The 19,840-nt window shown below is 44.1% G+C and overlaps 1 protein-coding gene and 1 non-coding gene across 8 annotated transcripts in view; one reads left to right on the top strand and one right to left on the bottom strand.

The window, feature by feature from the left end:
* Window positions 1–19,840, top strand: part of CFAP45 (cilia and flagella associated protein 45) — a 60,351-nt gene that overhangs the window by 39,194 nt on the left and 1,317 nt on the right. For all 7 annotated transcript variants that reach the window (XM_049880934.1, XM_049880932.1, XM_049880935.1 and 4 more), the window contains exons 7-10: window positions 4,105–4,234; window positions 11,408–11,554; window positions 15,468–15,581; window positions 16,181–16,374. In XM_049880934.1, coding sequence (XP_049736891.1) covers window positions 4,105–4,234; window positions 11,408–11,554; window positions 15,468–15,581; window positions 16,181–16,374 — 585 coding nt within the window. The remainder of the gene's footprint in view (window positions 1–4,104; window positions 4,235–11,407; window positions 11,555–15,467; window positions 15,582–16,180; window positions 16,375–19,840) is intronic.
* Window positions 10,195–10,301, bottom strand: LOC126074108 (U6 spliceosomal RNA). The gene has a single exon (XR_007516916.1). It is a non-coding gene; the product is annotated as a U6 spliceosomal RNA (small nuclear RNA).

The following is a 19,840-nucleotide window of genomic DNA, read 5'->3' as shown; positions in this document are numbered from 1 at the left end:
TGTGTTATTGTTTGCCCTAGAGACCTGTTTAGTCTTTGGCTGCAGGGTGAACCTCAGGAGTGACTTCATTACTGAATTAAAAGGGTATCTGGCGGCTATACTCTCAGAATTTCTCCAGTGTCTGTAAGGCAAGCAAGCCTGATTTTTTTTTTTTTTGTGAATTTGAATTTTGTTCTACATTTTTCTCCTGCTCTGCCCAGGACCCTCTATTGTGATCTATGTCAAGGCAGTCAGTGGTGGTATCCAGGCACCATCTAGTTGTTCTGGGCTCAGTCTGGTGGAGGTTGTGGTAGTTGTAGTCCATTAGTCCTGTGGACTAATCTTTCCCTTTTGTCTTTCATTTTCTTCATTCCGCATTGCTCCAGCCAGGATGGGACAAGTAGAAGTATCTTAGATGTCTGCTCTCAGGCTTTTAAGATCCCAGACGCTCCTCACCACAGTCGGATGTAGAATGTTTTCTTTATAAACTGTATTGTGCCACCTGAGCTACCTGTCCCCCAGGACCATGGCCCCTGGACCTTAACCCAGGAACTTGGTCCCTCAGAGTGTTTGGGTGTGTCTGTGAAGCTTCTATGACTTTTCCTTGGTCAAGGGGTGCTGGCTTCTCCAGTACTGTGTACTGTCTTACCCTTTACCAAAGTTACCACTTATCTGCTATCTAGTTAGTGTTTTCCCCTCCCTACCCCTTCTCTTCCTTGTAAACACCAAAGATTGTTTCTTTCTGTGTGTAAACCTTTCCATGAGTTTTTATAATAGTCGTCTCACACAGTATTTGTTCTTCTGTGATTGACTTATTTCACTCAGCATAATGCCGTCCAGATTCATCCATGTTGTGAGATGTTTTGCAGATTCATCATTGTTCTTTATTATTGCGTAGTATTCCATTTTGTGTATGTACCATAGTTTGTTTATCCATTGATCTGTTGTTGGGCACTTAGATTGTTTCTATCCTTATTTCTCTAGGGTATGTTCCTAGGAGTGGGATTGCTGGATTGTATGGTATTTTTATTTCTAGTTTTTTAAGGAAACACCGTTATCGTTTTCCAAAATGGTTGTACCATTTTGCATTCCCAACAGCAGTGCTTAAGAGTTGCAATCTCCCTGAAACCTCTCAAACATTTTCTATTTTTTTTTTTTTTTGATTAGCACTAGTAGTGTTGGGGTGAGATGGTATCTCATTGTAGTTTGGATTTGCATTTCTCTAATGGCTAGTGATCTCAAGCATTTCCTCATGTGTCTTAACTTCCTGAATGTCTTCTTTAGTGAAGTATCTGTTCATATTCTTTGCCCATTTTTTAATTGGTTTATTTGTTTTTTTGTTGTAGAAAAGTTGGATTTTCCCATAGATTTTAAAAATTAGATGTGGGATATGTCATAGCCAAAATTTTTTTCCCAGTCTGTAGGTTCTCTTTTTACTCTTTTGTTGAAGTCTTCTAATGAGCATAAGTGATAAATTTTTAGAAGATCCCAGTTATCTGACTTATCTTCTGGTGTTTGTGTATTGTTAATTATGCTTTGTATCCTATTTATGCCACATATTAGGGCCCTTAGTGTTGACAGTATTTTTTCTTCTATGATATTTGTGGTTTTTGGTTTTATATTTGGTTCTTTGGTCTATTTTGTATTAGTTTTTGTGTAAGGTGTGAGGTAGGGGTCCTTTTCATTTTTTACAGGTGGTCATTCTGTTTTGCCTGCACCATTTGTTGGAAAGACTGCCTTTTCCCCACTTAATGGACTGTGGACCTTTGTCAAAGATCAGGTGACCACAGGTGGGTGGATTTACGTCTGGGTTATCAACTCTGTTCCATTGGTCTATGTGTCTGTCGTTGTACCAGTACCAGGCTATTTTGACTACCGTAACTGTATAGTAGGTTGTGAGGTCAGGTAGTGCGAGGCCTCCTACTTTGTTCTTCTTCAGTAATGCTTTACTAATCTGGGGCCTCTTTCCTTTCCATATAAAGTTAATGATTAGTTTTTCCATCTTGTTAAAGAATGCTGTTGGTATTTGGATTGGGATTGCATTGTGTTTGTGAATCACAGAACTTTTTAAAACTTGAAGGTTAACCTTTAGAAATTATTTCCAAGACTGTCACAAATGCTTTCCAATCTGGCCCCAGTTCAGCTTCATTTCTCACCACTAATTGCTGTGCACTGCATACTCCGCCCCCCGCCCCCAGTATGCCAGGTCTTGTCACAAGTTCATGGCTTTTGCTGTTTCTTCTGCTTTGAAGACTCTTCTCTTTCCTTTTCTCCCTGGAAAATGCTTTCTCTTCCTTCACTGTGTTGCTTTGGGGTCCCCTCCCCTGAAACCTCCCTCATGTCACCAGACAGGGGAGTGCTCCCACCTCTGTGCCCTGTCACTCTGTGTTTATGCTTGGGAACACTACTTCTTGAGTTGTCACAAGCATCTCTTTACATGTGGCTCTGTGACCCTTCCTAGGGTGTGGACTCATTGAAGACAGGGTCCCTGTCTTATTCATTCCTGTAGCTCCAGTGCCTAACAGTGTTTGGCCTGTACCAAAAAAACCAAACCAAACCCATTGCCGTTGATTTCTGACTCATAGCGACCCTATAGGACAGAGTAGAACTGCCCCATAGTGTTTCCAAGGAGCAGCTGGTGGATTCGAACAGCTGACCTTTTGATTAGCAGCCTGAGCTCTTAACCACTGTGCCACCAGGGCTCCATTTGGCCTGTAGTGGGTACTTAATAAGTGCTAGAATGAATAGATTTATTCCCCTTACATTTTACAGAAAAGGACAAGTCCCAGAACAGGTAAATTATAGACCCATGGTGTCTGAAATTCAGAATAGCAGCCATAAACACATGAATTACCTCTATAAATAGCCATTGTACCACACTGAATGGCATTTCTCTTTTCCTGACTGAGTTCTGTTCTCTTGTCCCCTTCATCTCTCTACTTCTGGTAGGTACCTGATAGGCTATAATAGGCTCGTAACACAAGTTTATTTAATGACTAAGCATTTATCCATCTTCTTCAAAAACAGCTCCAGTGATGGAAAAATCTCTGCCTCATTAGGCAGCTTTAATGATCTGAACTGGTCCTTATATTCAGCCCAAACCTGCTCCCATGTAACTTATACTCGTTACTCCTGTTTATTTCATCTGGCGTCATGAGGCCACTCAAGTGCTCTATCTGAATCTGAATCTTACCCTTCTTCCCTTTGATTCCTATCCTAATCTGTGTCTTCTCCCATTCTTCCAGCCTTTACTCATAGATCATGGGGTCTTATCTTCTCTGGATACTTCCAAGATTATTGACATCTCAGTAACACATAGGGAATCACTGGCAACACTGATTCTAGAACCTGGTTTCCCTGCTTTTACTGTTTCATTGGGTGAGGTGCTCAGACTCAGTCCCTGCCCACCAGTAGCTGACAGTCTGAGCATGTGAGATAGGATATGAAAGAGACCGTTACCAAACTAGGCATGGAAGGTGGGTTAGGAAGAAAAGATAAACTTGGTGATGGCAGGAGGAGAAATTAGAAGTCTTGGGCTTTGTAGCCTTCTCAAGCTAGCCGGGCTCCTGTGTTCACTCTGGGAAGACTTGGGAGGTGGTAGGATTTCAGGAGCTCTTTACGAACCGGGAAGTCCCTGGGTGGTGCAAACTCTTAAGCGCTAGGCTACTAAGCAAAAGATTGTCAGGTCGAATTCAGCAGAGGCACCTCAGAAGGAAGGTCCGGTGATCTACTTGCAAAAGATCACAGCCATTGAGAACCCTTTGGAGCAGTTCTACTCTGAAACACATGGGGTCTCTATGAGTCAGAATCAACGGCAACTGGTTACATACTAGAAGGGAGAAGGTGTATCATAATGTGGGGTGCACTTTTGGGAAAACAAATGAAGAAAAGGAATTTCAAGAAGGTTGAGGCTCAGAACTAGGTGCTTAGAAGAGAGAAGGCCAACCCCCAAAACACCCTAGGGAAGGACTTTGGTCTAGGCCCATAAAGGGTATTGCTGTTTAGAAGCATTTGTCAAATTGTTACCGTGATGCCTCCCATTGTGGGGGATTATGTGGATGGAAGTTGAAGCAGAGGGACAGACACCCTTGGCCTCTAAAACAGTGTGGTCCTGTTCCTTCCCAGAGGAAGGCGGCATATTGTGGAACAGATGGAAAAGAACCAGGAGGAGCGATCGCTGCTTGCCGAGCAGCGGGAGCAGGAGAAGGAACAGATGCTGGAGTACATTGAACAGCTCCAGGAGGAGGATCTAAAGGTAACAGTGGGCTCCTCACGTAATGCCAAGTTCTGCCAGCAATGGTAGCAAAGTCCTCTAGGCCTTTTGGGTGTCAGGGTGTGGACTCATTTTCTGTCAGGCACATGCATGCTTATTTCACAACATCATCATCATTAACTTTTTATTGCCATGTTGAGTATTTGTCCATGGCAGCATGCTGGGAGATGGGCAGTGATCTGGGTGGATGCTGTCCCTGCCTCCTAGGAACTTGGGGACCGAGACCGACATATGAATAAAGATGGACACATAAAGGAAATATATGGATGCACAAGTAAACATAGGGATGTTTTATACTCTTCTCTCAGTTATCTAGGGACATTACATACTCTGTAGGTAAACACAGCAGTGCCGTACTTCCAGGCTCCCTGCTGTTACCGCATGCTGCCATTAATTGTGTTGAGAAGCCAAATCTTTTTTCCTGCTAGACCAAATACAACTAGCAGACATATCCATTGCCAAAGAAATATTTACATACCTGCCCAAACTAAATAGACTTAAAAAAATCCCCTTCCATTAGCCTTGTCTGATCTGTTGCAACAGACAGAAGCCCTCAGCATACTATGCAACATGGCAGGCATTTGGAACATTTATTTTTTTTCTTTCCCCTCAACTTTTTATTCTGAAAATTTTCACACACACAGAAAAGTCGAAAGAATTATACCACACCCGTAAACCCTCGGGCTAGATTGAATGATTGTTAACCATTTTCCTTGGTTGCTTGTCTCTTTCGAGATGTATATACGTATGTTGTTGCAAAATGATTTCAAAGCAAGTGCAGACGCCTTGACACTTGACCGCTAAATGTTTCGGCCTGCTTCTCCTTAAGAACAAGGACATTCTCTTGCAGGTCACCAATACCATTAGTAATTCCCTCCCACCTGATCTAATCTACTAATTCTATAATAACATTTAATATTCAATCCACATTCAAATTTCCCTAAGTTTTCCCCAAATGTATTTTCAGCACTTTCCTTTTTTCCAAACCAGGATCCAATCAAGCTTCACATTTTGCGTTTAGTTAAGTCTTCTCAGGCTGTTTTGATCTAGAAGAGTTTCCATACATACATAAATATATATGTTTATAGATGCATACACAAACACACACACAATTTATTTATTTATTTTTAATGACTTTGACTTTTTTGAAGTGTCTAGGCTAATTGCCTTAAAAAATATCCCACATTCTTGGTTTGTTGGATTGTTTCCTGATGGTACCATTTACCTTGGGGAACACATATTTTTATTTCCCCCCTCCACCATTTTATGGATGACTGAGTTGTCATCAGCCAGTGCTTTTGATGGTGGTGATTGACATGGGAGCCGTGAAGGGTTGTAATTGTAATTATAAAGGCTTTGCAGCACACCTGTGATGTGAGGCGCTGCGTGAGCTGTGAGGTGAAGATCACTGGCATAGTGCGGGAAGGCGAGGGGGTACATAGTTTGTAGACTGCTTGAGAAGGGAACCAGCAGGGCCAAGGAGACCCAGAGGCCTGGCCAGGCTGCTTCAGCTCCTGGCTTGGGAGAGAGACAGAGAGTGCCAGGAAGGAGAACCAAAAAAAAACCCACTGCTGTCAGGTCGCTTTCCACTCATAGTGACCCTATAGGACAGAGTAGAACTGCCCCATAGGGTTTCCAAGGAGTGCCTGGTGGATTTGAACTGCTGACCTTTTGGTTAGCAGCCATAGCTCTTAACCACTACGTCACCAGGGTTTCCTAGGAGGGAGAAGTATGGGGCAAATAAGCAGGGAAAGTGGTGAGAAATGAAGACTGGAAAATCCAACTGAATTGTGGGGAGTGGGAATTGGTGGGTTCACTGAGACTCCTAGCAGCAAGCCCCCAATTTCAGTGAGTCAACACTATTACATCCAAGTTGTGTCATTGACTTTTTGATGTCCTTTTAGTAGACACTCCCTGAGTCTCCAGGTAGTGTCATTAGGCAATTTTAAGGTAGAAAGTGTGCCTCCTCAGCATTAGACCTGCCTCATCATCTCAGGCAGTGCAAGGGCAGCTCTCCATCCCCTCCCCACCTTTGCTAGCAGGATGGAGAAGAGTGGAGGGAGTTTATCTGGGGTCATCGTGGAGGGACTTCAGAGATGAGAACCAGGGAAAGCCCTTTGGTTTCTTGGAGATGAAATGAACTAACAAAAACAACAAACCAACAAGTAAATGAATAGGCAAAGCACTAGGAAGATCAATTGTACATGGTGTCATATAGGTCAGCAGCTGCTTTATCTCTGAGGGTCAGTGGGACTAAATAGTGCCTGAGGCACCAACGACAGGCCTAAAGCTCTGGAAGGAAGAACTTAGAAAGGAAAGGAGGAAAGGGAGGAGGGAAGAAAAGGACTGTGAGGGCTGGAGCGGCAAAAAGGGAGAAGCAGAGTGAGAAAGAAGTAGGTATGGTGAGAGGTGGAATGCTCACAGCTCAGCTCGTGCTCCACATGCTGCCTTCCTGCCTCCTCCTAGGGAGTAAGGTAAGCTCTGCAGTCCCCCCAGCTAAGAAGCAGATAGTTGCTGTGCTGATCCAGCTTGGAAGTCTTCCTGGAGGGAGGAACCCTGAACTGGGCAGTGAGCCAAGCCGTGGAGAGCCTGCTGGAGAGGAAGACAGGCAGCAGAGTCGCCTCACCTGAAGAATCAGGGTGGAAAGCTGTCCTTAGGATGAGCTGGAAGGCCAGGGAGGGATTTAGTCTTTGGCGAAACGGAGGCAGCTGGAGAGTGTGGGAGTGGGGTGAGTTGATGGATAGAAAAGCTTGAAGCAAGGAGTTGGAGTTAGATATGGAGGCGATAGGAAGGCCAGCTACACAGGATTCAATGTCCTGCCACATTGTGACCTGAGAATGTGACTGTGCTCAGAAGTGGTCTGATGATTGTGAGCTTTTTTTTTTTTTTCTATTGTGCTTTAGGTGAAAGTTTACGGCTCAAGTTAATTTCTCATGCAAAAATTTGTACACATATTGTTATGTGACCCTAGTTGCAATCTCTGTAAAGTGACAGCACAGTCCCCCTTTCCACTCCGGATTTCCTGGGTCCATCCAAGCAGCTCCTGTCCCTTTCTGCCTTCTCATCCCGCCTCCAGACAGGAGCTGCCCATTTAGCCTCGTGCATCCACTTGAACTAAGAAGCACACTCTTCACGAGTATTATTTTATGCTTTATAGCCCAGTCTAATCTTTGTCTGAAGAGTAGGCTTTGGGAATGGTTTTAGTTCTGGGTTAACAGAGAGTCCAGGGGTCATGTCTTCAGGGGTTCTTCTAGTCTGGGTCAGACCATTAAGTCTGGTCTTTTTACTAGAATTTGAGTTTTGCACTCTACTTCTCTCCTGCTCCATCGGGGACTCTCTGTTGTGCTCCCTGTCAGGGCAGTCATTGGTAGTAGCCAAGCACCATCTAGTTCTTCTGGTCTCAGGCTGTTGGAGTCTCTGGTTTATGTGGCCCTTTCTGTCTCTTGGGCTAATATTTTCCCCGTGTCTTTGGTGTTCTTCATTCTCCTTTGCTCCAGGTGGGTCGAGACCAACTGATGCATCTTAGATGGCGGCTCGCAAGCTTTTAAGACCCCAGATGCCACTCACCAAAGTGGGATGCAGGACATTTTCTTAATAAACTTTGTTACACCAATTGCCCTAGATGTCCTCTGAAACCATGCTCCCCAGACAGCAGCCCCTGCTACTCTGTCTCTCAAAGTGTTTGGTTATGCTCAGGAAATTTCTTAGCTTTTGTTTTGGTCCAGTTGTGCTGACTTCCCCTCTACCGTGTGTTGTCCTTCCCTTCACCCAAGATAATTCTTGTCTGCTATTTAGTTAGTGAATTCTCCTCTCCCTCCCTCCCCAGCCTTGTGAACATCAAAGAATATTTTCTTCTGTGTTTAAACTTTTTCTGGAGTTCTTATAATCGTGGTCTCATGCAACGTTTGTCCTTGTGCAACTGGCTAATTTCACTCAACATAGTGCCTTCCAGAGTCCTCCATGTTGTTTAGTGGCTTCATCATTGTTCTTTATCAATGCGTACTATTCCATTGTGTGTATATACCATAATTTGTTTATCCATTCATCTATTGATGGGCACCTAGGTGGTTTCCAATTTTTGCTGTTGTAAAGAGTGCTGCAGTGAACATGAGTGTGCATATATGTATTTGTGTGATGGGTCTCATTTCTCTAGGATGTATCCCAAGGAGTGGGATTGCTGGATGGTATGGTAGTTCTATTTCTAGCTTTTTTACGGAAGCACCAAATCGATTTCCAAAGTGGTTGTACCATTTTACAATGCCACCATCAATGTGTAAGTGTTTCAGTCTCTTCACTACCTCGCCAACATCTATTATTTTGTGTTTTTTGTTGGGGTGAGATGGTATCTCATTGTAGTTTTGATTTGCATTTCTCCAGTGGCTAATGATCGTGAGCATTTCCTCATGTATCTGTTAGCCTCCTGAATATCTTCTTTGGTGAAGTGTCTGTTCATATCCTTTGCTCATTTTTTAATTGGGTTATTTGTCTTTTTGTTGTTGCGGTTTTGCAGTATCTTATAGATTTTAGAGATGAGACGCTTATCAGATGTGTCGTAGCCAATTTTTTTTTCCCCAGTATGTAGATTGTCTTTTTCTTCTTTTTGGATGTGTGCATTTATTGCTATAAATTAGCCTCTGAGCTCTGCTTTTGCAGTGTCCCAAAAGTTCTGGTAGGATGTGTTTTCATTCTTGTTTGATTCTGTGAATTTTTTCCATCCTTGATTTCTTCTATAACCCAGTGGTTTTGAGCAAGGTGTTGTTCAGTTTCCATATATTTGATTTTTTCCCTTGCTTTTTCTGTTATTGATTTCTACTTTTATGGCTTTATGGTCAGAGAAAATTCTTTGTAATATTTTGATGTTTTGGATTATGGTAAGGCTTGCTTTGTGGCCTAATATGTGGTCTATTCTAGAGAATGTTACTTGTGTGTTGGGACAAAAAGTATACTTGGCTGCTGTTGGGTGGATTCTTCTATATACGTCTATGAGATCAAGTTGGTTGGTTTTGGCATTTAGATCTTCGTGTCTTTACTAAGCTTCTTTTTCTGGATGTTCTGTTCTTCACTGAAAGTAGTGTGTTGAAGTTTCCTACTATTATTGTGGAGCTGTCTATTTTTCTTTTCAATGCTGTTAGAATTTGTTTTACATATTTTGGAACTCTGTCTTTGGGTATGTAAATATTTATTATGGTTATGTCCTCCTGGTGTATTGACCTTTTAATCATTATATAGTGTCCTTCCTTATCCTTTGTGGTGGATTTTGATTTAAAGTTTATTTTGTCAGAGATTAATATTGCCACTCCTGCTGTTTTTTGATTGTTGTTTCTGTGATATATTTTTTTTCTATCCTTTGAGTTTTAGTTTGTTTGTATCTTTGAGTCAAGACTGTGTCCCTTGTAGGCAGCATATAGACAGATGGTGTTTTTTTAATCCATTCTGCCACTCTCTTTCTCTTTATTGGTGCTTTTAGTCCATTTACATTTGGTGTAATTATTGAAAGGTATGAGTTTAGTGCTGTCGTTTTGATGTATTTGTGTGTGTGTGTGTGTTGTTGACAGTTTCTTTGTTCCACTTAGTTTTCTGTGCTGAGTCATTTTTCTTTGTGTATTTTCTTTTCAGCATTTTCATTGTTGTTGATTTTGTTTTTGCTGAGTCTATGTTTTTTTTTGTTTCTTTGTTTTTTTATTTTGATGTGTAGGATTGTTAGTTTCCTTTGTGGTTACCTTAAAATTTACCTCTATTTTACTAAGTTTAAACCTATCTTTTATTTCTTGATATTGCCTTGACTTCCTCTCCATATGAAAGTTCTATGACTACATTATTTAATGTTGTCATCTTTTACGTATTAACGTTTCTGTTTTCCCATTTTCAGTGTTTTAGCTTTGATTTATTTTTGTGTTTTCTCTATCGGGCTTGATATCTGGTTGTTCTGTCCTTTCTTCTAGAAAAATACAGAACACTTCGTGAATTAGCAAGTCATCCTTGTGCAGGGGCCATGCTAATCTTCTCTGTATCGTTTCAATTTTAGTATATGTGCTGCCAAAGCGAGCTCTGGTTGTAAGCTTTTGAAGTCTCAGGGCTGGGTAAGGCAAGGGGCATAAGAGGGGTCTTGTCACTCAGGGTTACACTGGTACCCTGATCCCCATCTGACTGTGTTTCTCTGAGTCTAAGACTTTTTTCCATTTTATTCCATGCCACTCACTTTGGTCCCCCCTTCCCTGCCTCCTTTAGCAATAAAAACCACTGCCAATAAAAACCATTTAGCAATAAACCCAGTGAATAGCTTATTGAATATTTACTGTTTTCCACACGTTGGGCTACAGACTGATGGGGAAGAGATGAAACGTGATACATGGTCCCTGTCCTCCAGTGGGGACAGAGTGAGCACATACAAAATGGGTGGGGTCCTGCAAGACAGTGTACATCCAATCTCAAGTGGTGTGGCACAGACTCAAGTACAGAGGGAACTCAGAAGTGGAGTGAAATCTGAAAGCTGAGGTCATCACTTTTCAGGGGAGGTTGGAACTTTAAGTTAGGTAGACCAAGTTTCAAAATCCTGACTCTGGAGTTTATTAGCTGTGTGGCCCTGGGCGTCAGTTTCCTTGTAAAAGAGTACTAGCACTTGAACTCTGGGCCTTGGTTTCCTCACCTGTACAAGAGGGATAGTAAAGCCTACCTTCCAGGGTTTTTATATGTATTTAGGGATCAGAAACACTATATGTAAAGGACCCAATGAATAGAAAGTACTCAGTTAGGGCAGTACTTACTATTTTCATCATCACTGTTGAATGGAGACAAACTTTGGGTTTAAATAGAAGGGAATTTATAGCAGGAGGAAGGCAGCATGAACAAAGCCATGGGGATAGGATTTAGCATGACACTGAGTAGGATTTTAAGAGCCTCCACCTCCTGAAAGCATGTAGAGGTCAACAGTGTCAGGTTCTGCCAAGAAGTCAAGTTGGATGAAGACTGGAAAAAAACCAGAAGTCCTTGATGACTTTTGAAAGAAAAGCTTTAACAAAGGGTCATAATAATGGAAGCCTGACTGTGGGCAATATGTATCTCTTTCTGCCTCCATTGACATCTCTTCGCCCTCTGTGCCAGTATCTTTTTTTCTTGTCTCCTTCTACTCTGAGTCTGTCTTTTTTTTCCTGGCAGGACATGGAACGAAGGCACCAGGAAAAACTAAAGATGCAAGCTGAGATTAAGCGTATCAATGATGAAAACCAGAAACAGAAAGCAGAGCTGCTGGCTCAGGAGAAATTGGCAGACCAGATGGTGATGGAGTTCACCAAGAAGAAGATGGTAGGGACCAGGTTTCTGATGCCTTGGGACTTCTGAATGGAATGGAATGTCTGTCTCTCTGTCTGCCTCAGGGAGAGGCAGGCCTGAGAACTAAGGGAGCTCCAATGGAAGGCAGCCATCTCCCATTCTAAAATTCAGGCCCTTAGTTCAAGGGTCTGCCTTCTTTTTCTCTTCATCTTGGCCAGTTCACTTGCTCGGCAGAGAGTAACCTAGAAAACCCCCTGCCATTGAGTCAATTCCAACTCTTGGAGACCCTACAGGGCAGAGTAGAAATTCCCCATAGGGCTTCCAAGGCTGCAGTCTTTACAGAAGCAGACTGCCCCATCTTTCTCTCATGGAGCGACTGGTGGGTTCAAACTGCCGACCTTTTGGTTAGCAGCTGAGCGCTTTAACCACTGCACTACCAGGGCTTCTAGCCTAGAACCTAAACCAAACCCGTTGCCGCTGAGTTGATTCTGACTAGTAGCAACCTTATAGGACAGAGTAGAACTTCCCCATAAGGCTTTCAAGGAGTGGCTGTCGGATTTGAACTGCCAACCTTTTGGTTAGCAGCCAAGCTCTTAACCACTGTGCTACCAGGGCTCCTAGCCTAGAAAGGACACCCAAATAAGTGTGTTGTTATCCTTGTTAATATCTGTGGCTAGAAGTTGGGAGGAGGGTTATGTGAAGGCAGGGAAGAAAATTAAAACCATTGGTGGAAGTACAGTTTTGTGGATTTCTCATAACTTGAATAATTATATCCCCAGTAATCATGGGTCAGCTGCCCTGTGAATTTCTTGTGAAAACTTCCATATTGGACGTCCTATGTTGGGTTCTAGATTCCGAAAGTAAATCCTTCTGCCATCTTGCACCATAGGACTTATAGGAACAAATGTACCATAGAGAAGAGCAATATCCACAAACAATCACAGATGGCTGTAGCTCAGGAATGTGTGGACTCATTCTAGGGCAAAATTGAGTAGTGAAATGATTGTGGTCTGTGGGGGATGGGGGGTAAAAGGTTTTAGGTTTTAAGTACAGTTTAGACGGAGTGAGCATGGATTTATATAAAGAGAGGAGGAAACACCAAAAGTGGCGGGAAAGTTATTGAACTCTTCATGTATTGGTCCACTTCCCTCTGCCAGTTTCCAAGTTCCATGACGGAAGCCACTTCATACTTCTGTGTGCTCCTCTATAGTAGTGATTGGAGCCCTGGTGGCACAGTGGTTGAAAGCTCAGCTGCTAACCAAAAGCTGGGCAGTTTGAATCCAGCAGCCGCTCCTTGGAAACCCTATGGGCAGTTCTACTCTGTCCTGTAGGGTCTCTATGAGTCGGAATTGACTCGATGGCAATGAGTTTGGTAAGTAGTGATTCTCAGTGAAGGGCAGGGGGAGGGTGTTGGTATAATTTGAAAAGGCGTATCTGATAAAAAAAACAAAAAACTCACTGCCATTGAGTTGATTCTGACTCATAGCCACCCTATAAGACAGAATAGAACTGCCCCATAGGGTTTCCAAGGAGTGGCTGGTGGATTCAAACTGCTGACCTTTTGGTTAGCAGCTGAATGCTTAATGACTGTGCCACCAGGGCTCTGATAATAAGCTAATTATGTGTAGGAGTTGGTGAACAGGTTTGCTGACTACAGCAGAGAGTCTGTGGTGGGCACAACAAGAAAAGAGGGTGGTGAGATGATGGAGAGCTGAGAACAGTTATTGGAGAGGCCTTGAACCATGGGCAGAGGTGGAAGCAGGATATGATGAGAAATCACCAGAGATTTCTGAGCAAGAGAGGAAAGGCTTGTCTTCATACATGGGAAGGACATTGGCAGGGTAAAACTGGGAGAAGCTGAAGACTGCAAAGGGATCAGGGACTTGGGCATGCCTACATCTACCGTAAGTATCCATGTATATCCCAGGCCCTTCCCCAACCTCATGGTGGTCTCTGTTCTTGCAGCCAGAGCTTCCTTTTCAGAGGTACAGGCAGAGATTGGTTGTGGAAACATCCAGAGTTCCCTTCCCTGCTATACAGGGCAAGGTGGAACAGAGGCACCAGCTTGACACAGCTGTGCGCAGCTTACAGTCAGACAACTCTTTGGGTAGCTCAGAGTCTGGGCAGGTAGAATGAGTGGCTAAGGCATGTTCTTTATGGGAAAGTCTCTTTCCACCCAACCTGCCCCATTAGTCTTATGACTACTCAAGAATGGTAGCTGGGAAGCTGGGTTTGGGAAGTTTGTAGGGATATGCCTTTTATTTTAGAGAAATGGTTGTTGTTAGTTGCCGTTGAGTCACTGTCTTAGTCATCCAGTGCTGCTATAACAGAAATACCACAAGTGGATGGCTTTAACAAAGAGAAATTTACTTCCTCCCTGTCTAGTAGGCTATGAGTCCAAATTCAGGGCGTCAGCTCCAGGGGAAGTCTTTCTCTCTCTGTTGGTTCTGGAGGAAGGTCCTCGTCATCAGTCTTCACTTGGTCTGGGAGCATCACAGCACAGGGAACTCAGGTCCAAAGGACACGCTCTGCTCCTGGTGCTGCTTTCTTGGCGGTATGAGGTCCCCCCGTCCCTCTGTTTCCTTCTCTTTTTTATATCTCAAAGAGATTGGCTTAAGATACTATCTAATCTTGTATATCTCATTAATATAACTCCCACGAATCCATCTCATTTCATCATAGTGATTGGATTTACAACGCATAAGGAAATCACATAAAATGGTGGAAAATCACACAATACTGGGACTCATGGCTCAGCTAAGTTGACAGATATTTTGGGCAGACACGGTTCAATCCATGACAGTCACCTTTGACTCATGGTGACCCCATGTACAACAGAATGAAACATTACACGGTCCTGTGCCATCTTCGTGATCATTGGTATGCTCGAGTCCATTGTCGTGGCCACTGTGTATTTTGAGTACCTTCTAAACTAGGGGACTCGTCTTCCAGCACTATATTGGACAATATTCTGTTGTGATCCATAGGGTTTTCATTGGTTAATTTTTAGAAGTAGATCACAAGGCTTTTCTTCCTAGTCTGTCTTAGTTTGGAAGCTCCGCTGAAACCTGTCCACCATGGGTGACCCTGCTGTTATTTGAAATACAGTTGGCATCGCTTCCAGCATCACAGCAACACGTAAGCCACCACAGTACGACAAACTAACAGATGAGTGGTAAAGGGAGTTAATTTTGATGGTTCATTTCCTAGGTATCTGCTAAACAATGCATGTTTGGCCCTTTGCCCAGGGACTAGTCAGATAACCTCCACCCACTTTGCTTTACAAGCCAGGCAGGGAACCACAACTGTTACTTTTAGAAGTTTGGCCCAGTGGCCTTGCAACTTGAAATTGTGGCGCTGTAGTGGAAGGAGCATGAAATTTGGAGTCAGGATACCTGTGTTCAAATTCTGATTGGTGGCTTACCAGCTATGCAATTCTGGGCAAGAGATCAACTCTCTAAACACCAGGTTCCTCATCTATAATATCTATCTCATGAGATGTTGTGAGGGCCCTCTCAGATTATACATGTGAAAGCACTTTCTGAACAACAAAGCATTTTGTAAATGTTAGCTGTGTGTTATTCAGGTCTTGCTAAGTTCATTTTCAAAGCAGCCAGGAAGTGGTAGGGGAGATATCCGACAGATCTTTGTAGGGACTTTGTTTCTCTCTGCAAGCCTGAGGTGGTTGTTGGCGGCTGTCCGGTCAATTCAGACTCATGGTAACCTCGGGTGTACGGAGTAGAACTGCTCTATAGAGTTTTCAAGACTGTGACCTTTTGGAAGGAGATCGCCCGGCCTGTCTTCCAGGGTGCCTCCAGGTAGGTTCGAACCTCCAACTTTTCAGCTAGTTGTCGATCACTTGACCATTTGTGCTACACAGGGACTCATTGCAAGGCTGGGTTAAGGGGAGCTGTCCTTTTAGCTACAAGGCCTTTTCTTCTGGCAGGCTCGAGAAGCAGAGTTCGAGGCTGAGCAGGAGAGGATCCGGAGGGAGAAAGAGAAGGAGATCGCTCGCCTGAGGGCCATGCAGGAGAAGGCCCAGGATTACCAGGCAGAACAGGTACCCTCTTAATCTCTGTTTCCTTCTTCTACCATCCTAGCTATTCCTTTGATAGCTTGTACAATGGCCTTCAGGGAGGGGGAGGTATAGAAGAGAGGATGCAAGTAGCTAGACTTCAACAGTCAGAGGGCCATGGGGTGGCCTGCTCCTGTTGTCTTGGGCAGCGAGGACTGAGCAGTGTATTATGTGCTTAAGGTTCAAGAGAAAGTCTTTGGCTACCACGTAAAGAAGAACTTTCAATCTTAACCACTGAAATGTGTCACCAGAGGAAACTGACGTCTCCGTCATTAGCAGTTTTTTATATAAGAAGCAATTGCAGGGCTGCCGAAAAGTGTTTGAGATACAGGGAAAGAATTGGGATGAATAGGGTGGAAGGACAAAGTGCCCCTCAGGGTGTCTTCTGACCTGAAAGTTCTGTGACAGGATTCCATTCATCTTTTTTTCCCTAGAATCATTTGTTGCCTGAGAAATCCATGGTGCTTCTCAAGGCAAGCTCTCAGAGCCTGCAAGCAGGTGCCTTCCTAAAGACACCTGGTGGGTACCTGAGGTTACTATGCACCCTCATTGGTCCCTTTCTTCCCCACCCTCTTCTTTCCCAGGATGCCTTGCGGGCCAAGCGCAACCAGGAGGTTGCAGACAGAGAATGGCGCAGAAAGGAAAAGGAAAATGCCCAGAAGAAGATAGAAACAGAGGCCATGCTGAAGAAGAGTCGGCTGGAACAGGTGGCTTTCAAGGAGCACGCTCTGGCTGTTCAGGTGCAACGGGACCGGGATGAATTCGAGAGGATTCTTCGGTAGGAGCGGCCTGGGAACCTTGGCTTCCTTTCCTTGTACGGCAGCAGGGATGGTCCATATTGGTCAGAGAAGAGCCTTCTGGCCTGTTAACTGACGGATCCTTGCCTGTCCGGACTGGGTTGGTGGGAACATTCCAACGAGATGGGTGGTCGAAATATTTAAAAGCCACTTGAGCCAAGAATTTTATGATTTAGAGAATTAGAAAATAGCAGCTGGAAGTGTTAAAGGAATGGGGGATTGTTGGAATTAGTTACCCTGGGGCAGTAAAGTTGTAAATAAAGGTGTAAATATGGTCCCTCCCACCACGCCCTCTCCTACAAGTTAGGAGTGAAACTGCAGCAGGAGAGAATTAGGAGAGAGAAAGAAGAACTTCAGATACTAAGGGCTGTGAGTCATTGGAGTGGGACTCCAAGAGAGGTCTTGGCCCTTCATATGACAAATATGTATTATTAGTGCACATAAACTCAAGGCTCTGTGTGGGATACCATGGGCGGCATTAGAGATGAATAAAGCACTGCCCTTGTCCATTCATATAGGAAGGATGTTCGAGACTCACATTGGAATAGAGCTCACCCGTATTTATCCGTCTTTCCCTGCCTTGCCAGCTCTTTATCCTTCATTTTTGTTCTCTCTTTTGGCTCAATGATAATTCCAACACATAAGCGGAAGCTGAGAGTTTATATTGCTCATTGGCCCTCCTTCCCCAGCAGCACTCCTCTTCCTTCTAGGTAAATCACAGCTGCCACTGGTTTCCGTCTCTGGCCTACTTCCTACCAGCAGATCTACCACCATCAGACCTGGCTCCTGGGGCACTCTCCTGGCTCCAGCTGTTCTGGCCTAACTGGGAATGACTTCCTTTTTGCTTAGGTTCAGACTCTATGAGATCAGAATTTGTCAAAAAGAAACAAACCAAACAGAATCTAAGTTGGGAGACGGGAGTGGATAAAAAAGCAGAGAAATTACGCTCAGCTGTAAAGATTGGACGGTGTGGCCCAGCTTTCTTGGTCTACAGGCTCTAGGTCCTTCCTCTTGGTACTGTTGCGGTCAGTCTCAGGCTACCTAGACCCCAGCCAGAGGCAGAGCAGAACCGTAGGAATCTCAGTCCTTTTCGGAACTGGATTCCTGGTCTTTTACTGGACTGTGGGACTCTACCCTTTTCCCACTGGCTGTGATACCCTTTGGCTCTGTAACTTTCCCTGCCCCAAAGGGTCATGCTGTGGTCTCTGAGTATCTGCTGAAGAAGACAACTTCCTAAATGGCCCTGAATTTTCTGCCCCTGGGCTCGGACTGCCTTTCAGATGTCTCCCTTCCCCTCCCTGGCCTCTATGCCCTTGGACAACCATGTTGCCTTTAAACCAAACAAACCCATTGCCGTTGACTCTATTCTGACTCATAGCAACCCTATAGGACAGAGTAGAACTGCCCTACAGGGTTTCCAAGGAGCTACCAGTGTTGCCTTTAGTAGGCACTAATAAATGTTATTTCTGGGTTTTAATAAATGTTATTGGAATGGAATTAAAGTCCTACTTTTGCAGCTGACCCATTTGCCTCTGCTTTGTTTTGTTTGCTTGAAGCATGAGCTCTACCCAGCTATTAAAGCTGGACCAACCCATTGGAGAAGTTCGACTTCAGTTGTTTTTCTAGGTTAGCATCTAGACCTAGTGCCTCCAGGGCCACGTGACTACCATGGTGGGTGTCTTCACTCTTGGTGCATCTGCCACGGCTGGCAATCCAACCTTCCCTACTTCAAAAGCTTGCCCTCCTGTACAGCCTATATATGGACTTCCTGCTTCTGCAAAGAGGGATGCCTTTAAATCTCAGCCTGTTGGCTAAGCAGGGATAGCTGACCTACCCTACCCAGTGGTTCTTAGAAATACCTGGGCGTTCTAAAAAAAAAAAAAAAACTCATGCCTAGGCTCCACCTCCACAGATTATGATTTAATTGGTCTGGGGTGAAGCCCAGGCATCAATATTTTTTGAAAGCTCCTGGGTGACTCTAATATGCAGGCTGGCAGGTTCCATGATCACTGCCTTAATGCCATGGAACGACTAGGTTTCTTCCCCATTTGGATTTTAAACTGCCCTAGTTGGAGTCCCTGGTTGGTGCAAATGGTTAAGTGCTCAGCTACTAATGGAAAGGTTGGTGGTTGAAACCCACCTAAAGGCACCTTGCAAGAAAGACCTGGCGATCTGCTTCTGAAAGGTCACAACCTTGAAAAGCCTATGGAGCATAGCTCTACTCTGCACACATGGAGTCGCCATGAATTGGAAACAACTTGATGGCAACTGGTCTGTCTGTTTTTTTTTTCTACCACACTGGTGGCTCTCTTGTGACACGTAGTCACCCTGTTTCCACATTTACCCCTCCACCCAGAAGAATGTGAAGCAATAAACAATTGTTGTACACATAGAAAAACAGTGTCGATGCCAAGAGGAGAGTCTTGGTGCTATCATCGATGTTTCTGAGCAGTAGGAATTTGGTGTCTAAATACAGAGGAGCAAGGAGGCCAGCAGTTCTCATCTGATAAACTGGGAATGCTCTGTAGAAGGTGTCTTATTTATCTAGTGCTGCTATAACAGAAATACCACAAGTGGATGGTTTTGGCAAATAGAAATTTATTCCCTCACAGTTTAGGAGACTGGAAGTACAAAATCAGGGTGCTGACTCTAGGGGAAGGCTCTTTCTCTGTGTCAGCTCTCGGGGAAGGTCCTTGTCGTCAATCTTCTTCTGGTCTAGGAGCTTCTCAGCGCAGGGACTCTGGGTCTAAAGGACGCACTTCACTCCTGGCTCTTCTTGCTTGGTGGTAATGAGGTCCTTTCTGCTCGCTTCTCTCTTTTGTATCTCAAAAGAGATTGACTGAAGATATGACCTAATTCTGTAGCTGGCATCCTGCCTCATTAACATAACTGCCTCTAATCCTGCCTCATTATCGTGATAGAAGTTAGGATTTATAACACATAGGATAAATAGATCACAAAATGGAGGACAACCACACAGTACTGGGAATCATGGCCTAGCCAGGTTGACACACATTTTGGGGGGACACAATTCATTCCATAACAGAAGGTGTGGCATTTTAGGAGGTGGCTTGACTGATGGAACAGAGCTGTTGGGAGTTGAGAGGCTACCTCATGTATGGTGGATCTGGGAAGATGCTCAAGGGAAATGAGTAAGCGGAGCACTGCTTTCAGTTCCTTTGCTCGGCTGAGTGACCTCAGGGGAGGAGGGCAGGTGAGAGATCCCTGGCTAAGATGGAGAAGGAAATTAGGTATTAGCTCACAATGGGCTATGACTGCATTTCCGCTGAGAGTTGAATATATTTCATCTGAAATTTCTAAGCTGTCTGGTTGCCACTGGTGATTTTCTCCCTGGTGTCAGGGTATATGAAGTACTTTGGGGGAAGCTGCTTCTAAGAGGAACTAGGGGAGATGGATCAATAAGAAAACCAAGCGATAGCAGGCCTA

The sequence above is a fragment of the Elephas maximus genome, chromosome 3 (genome assembly GCF_024166365.1).
Source record: "Elephas maximus indicus isolate mEleMax1 chromosome 3, mEleMax1 primary haplotype, whole genome shotgun sequence".
Classification (NCBI taxonomy): Eukaryota; Metazoa; Chordata; class Mammalia; order Proboscidea; family Elephantidae; genus Elephas; species Elephas maximus.
The sequence above is the reverse complement of the archived record's forward strand: the minus strand, read 5'-3'. Positions and strand labels throughout refer to the sequence as shown.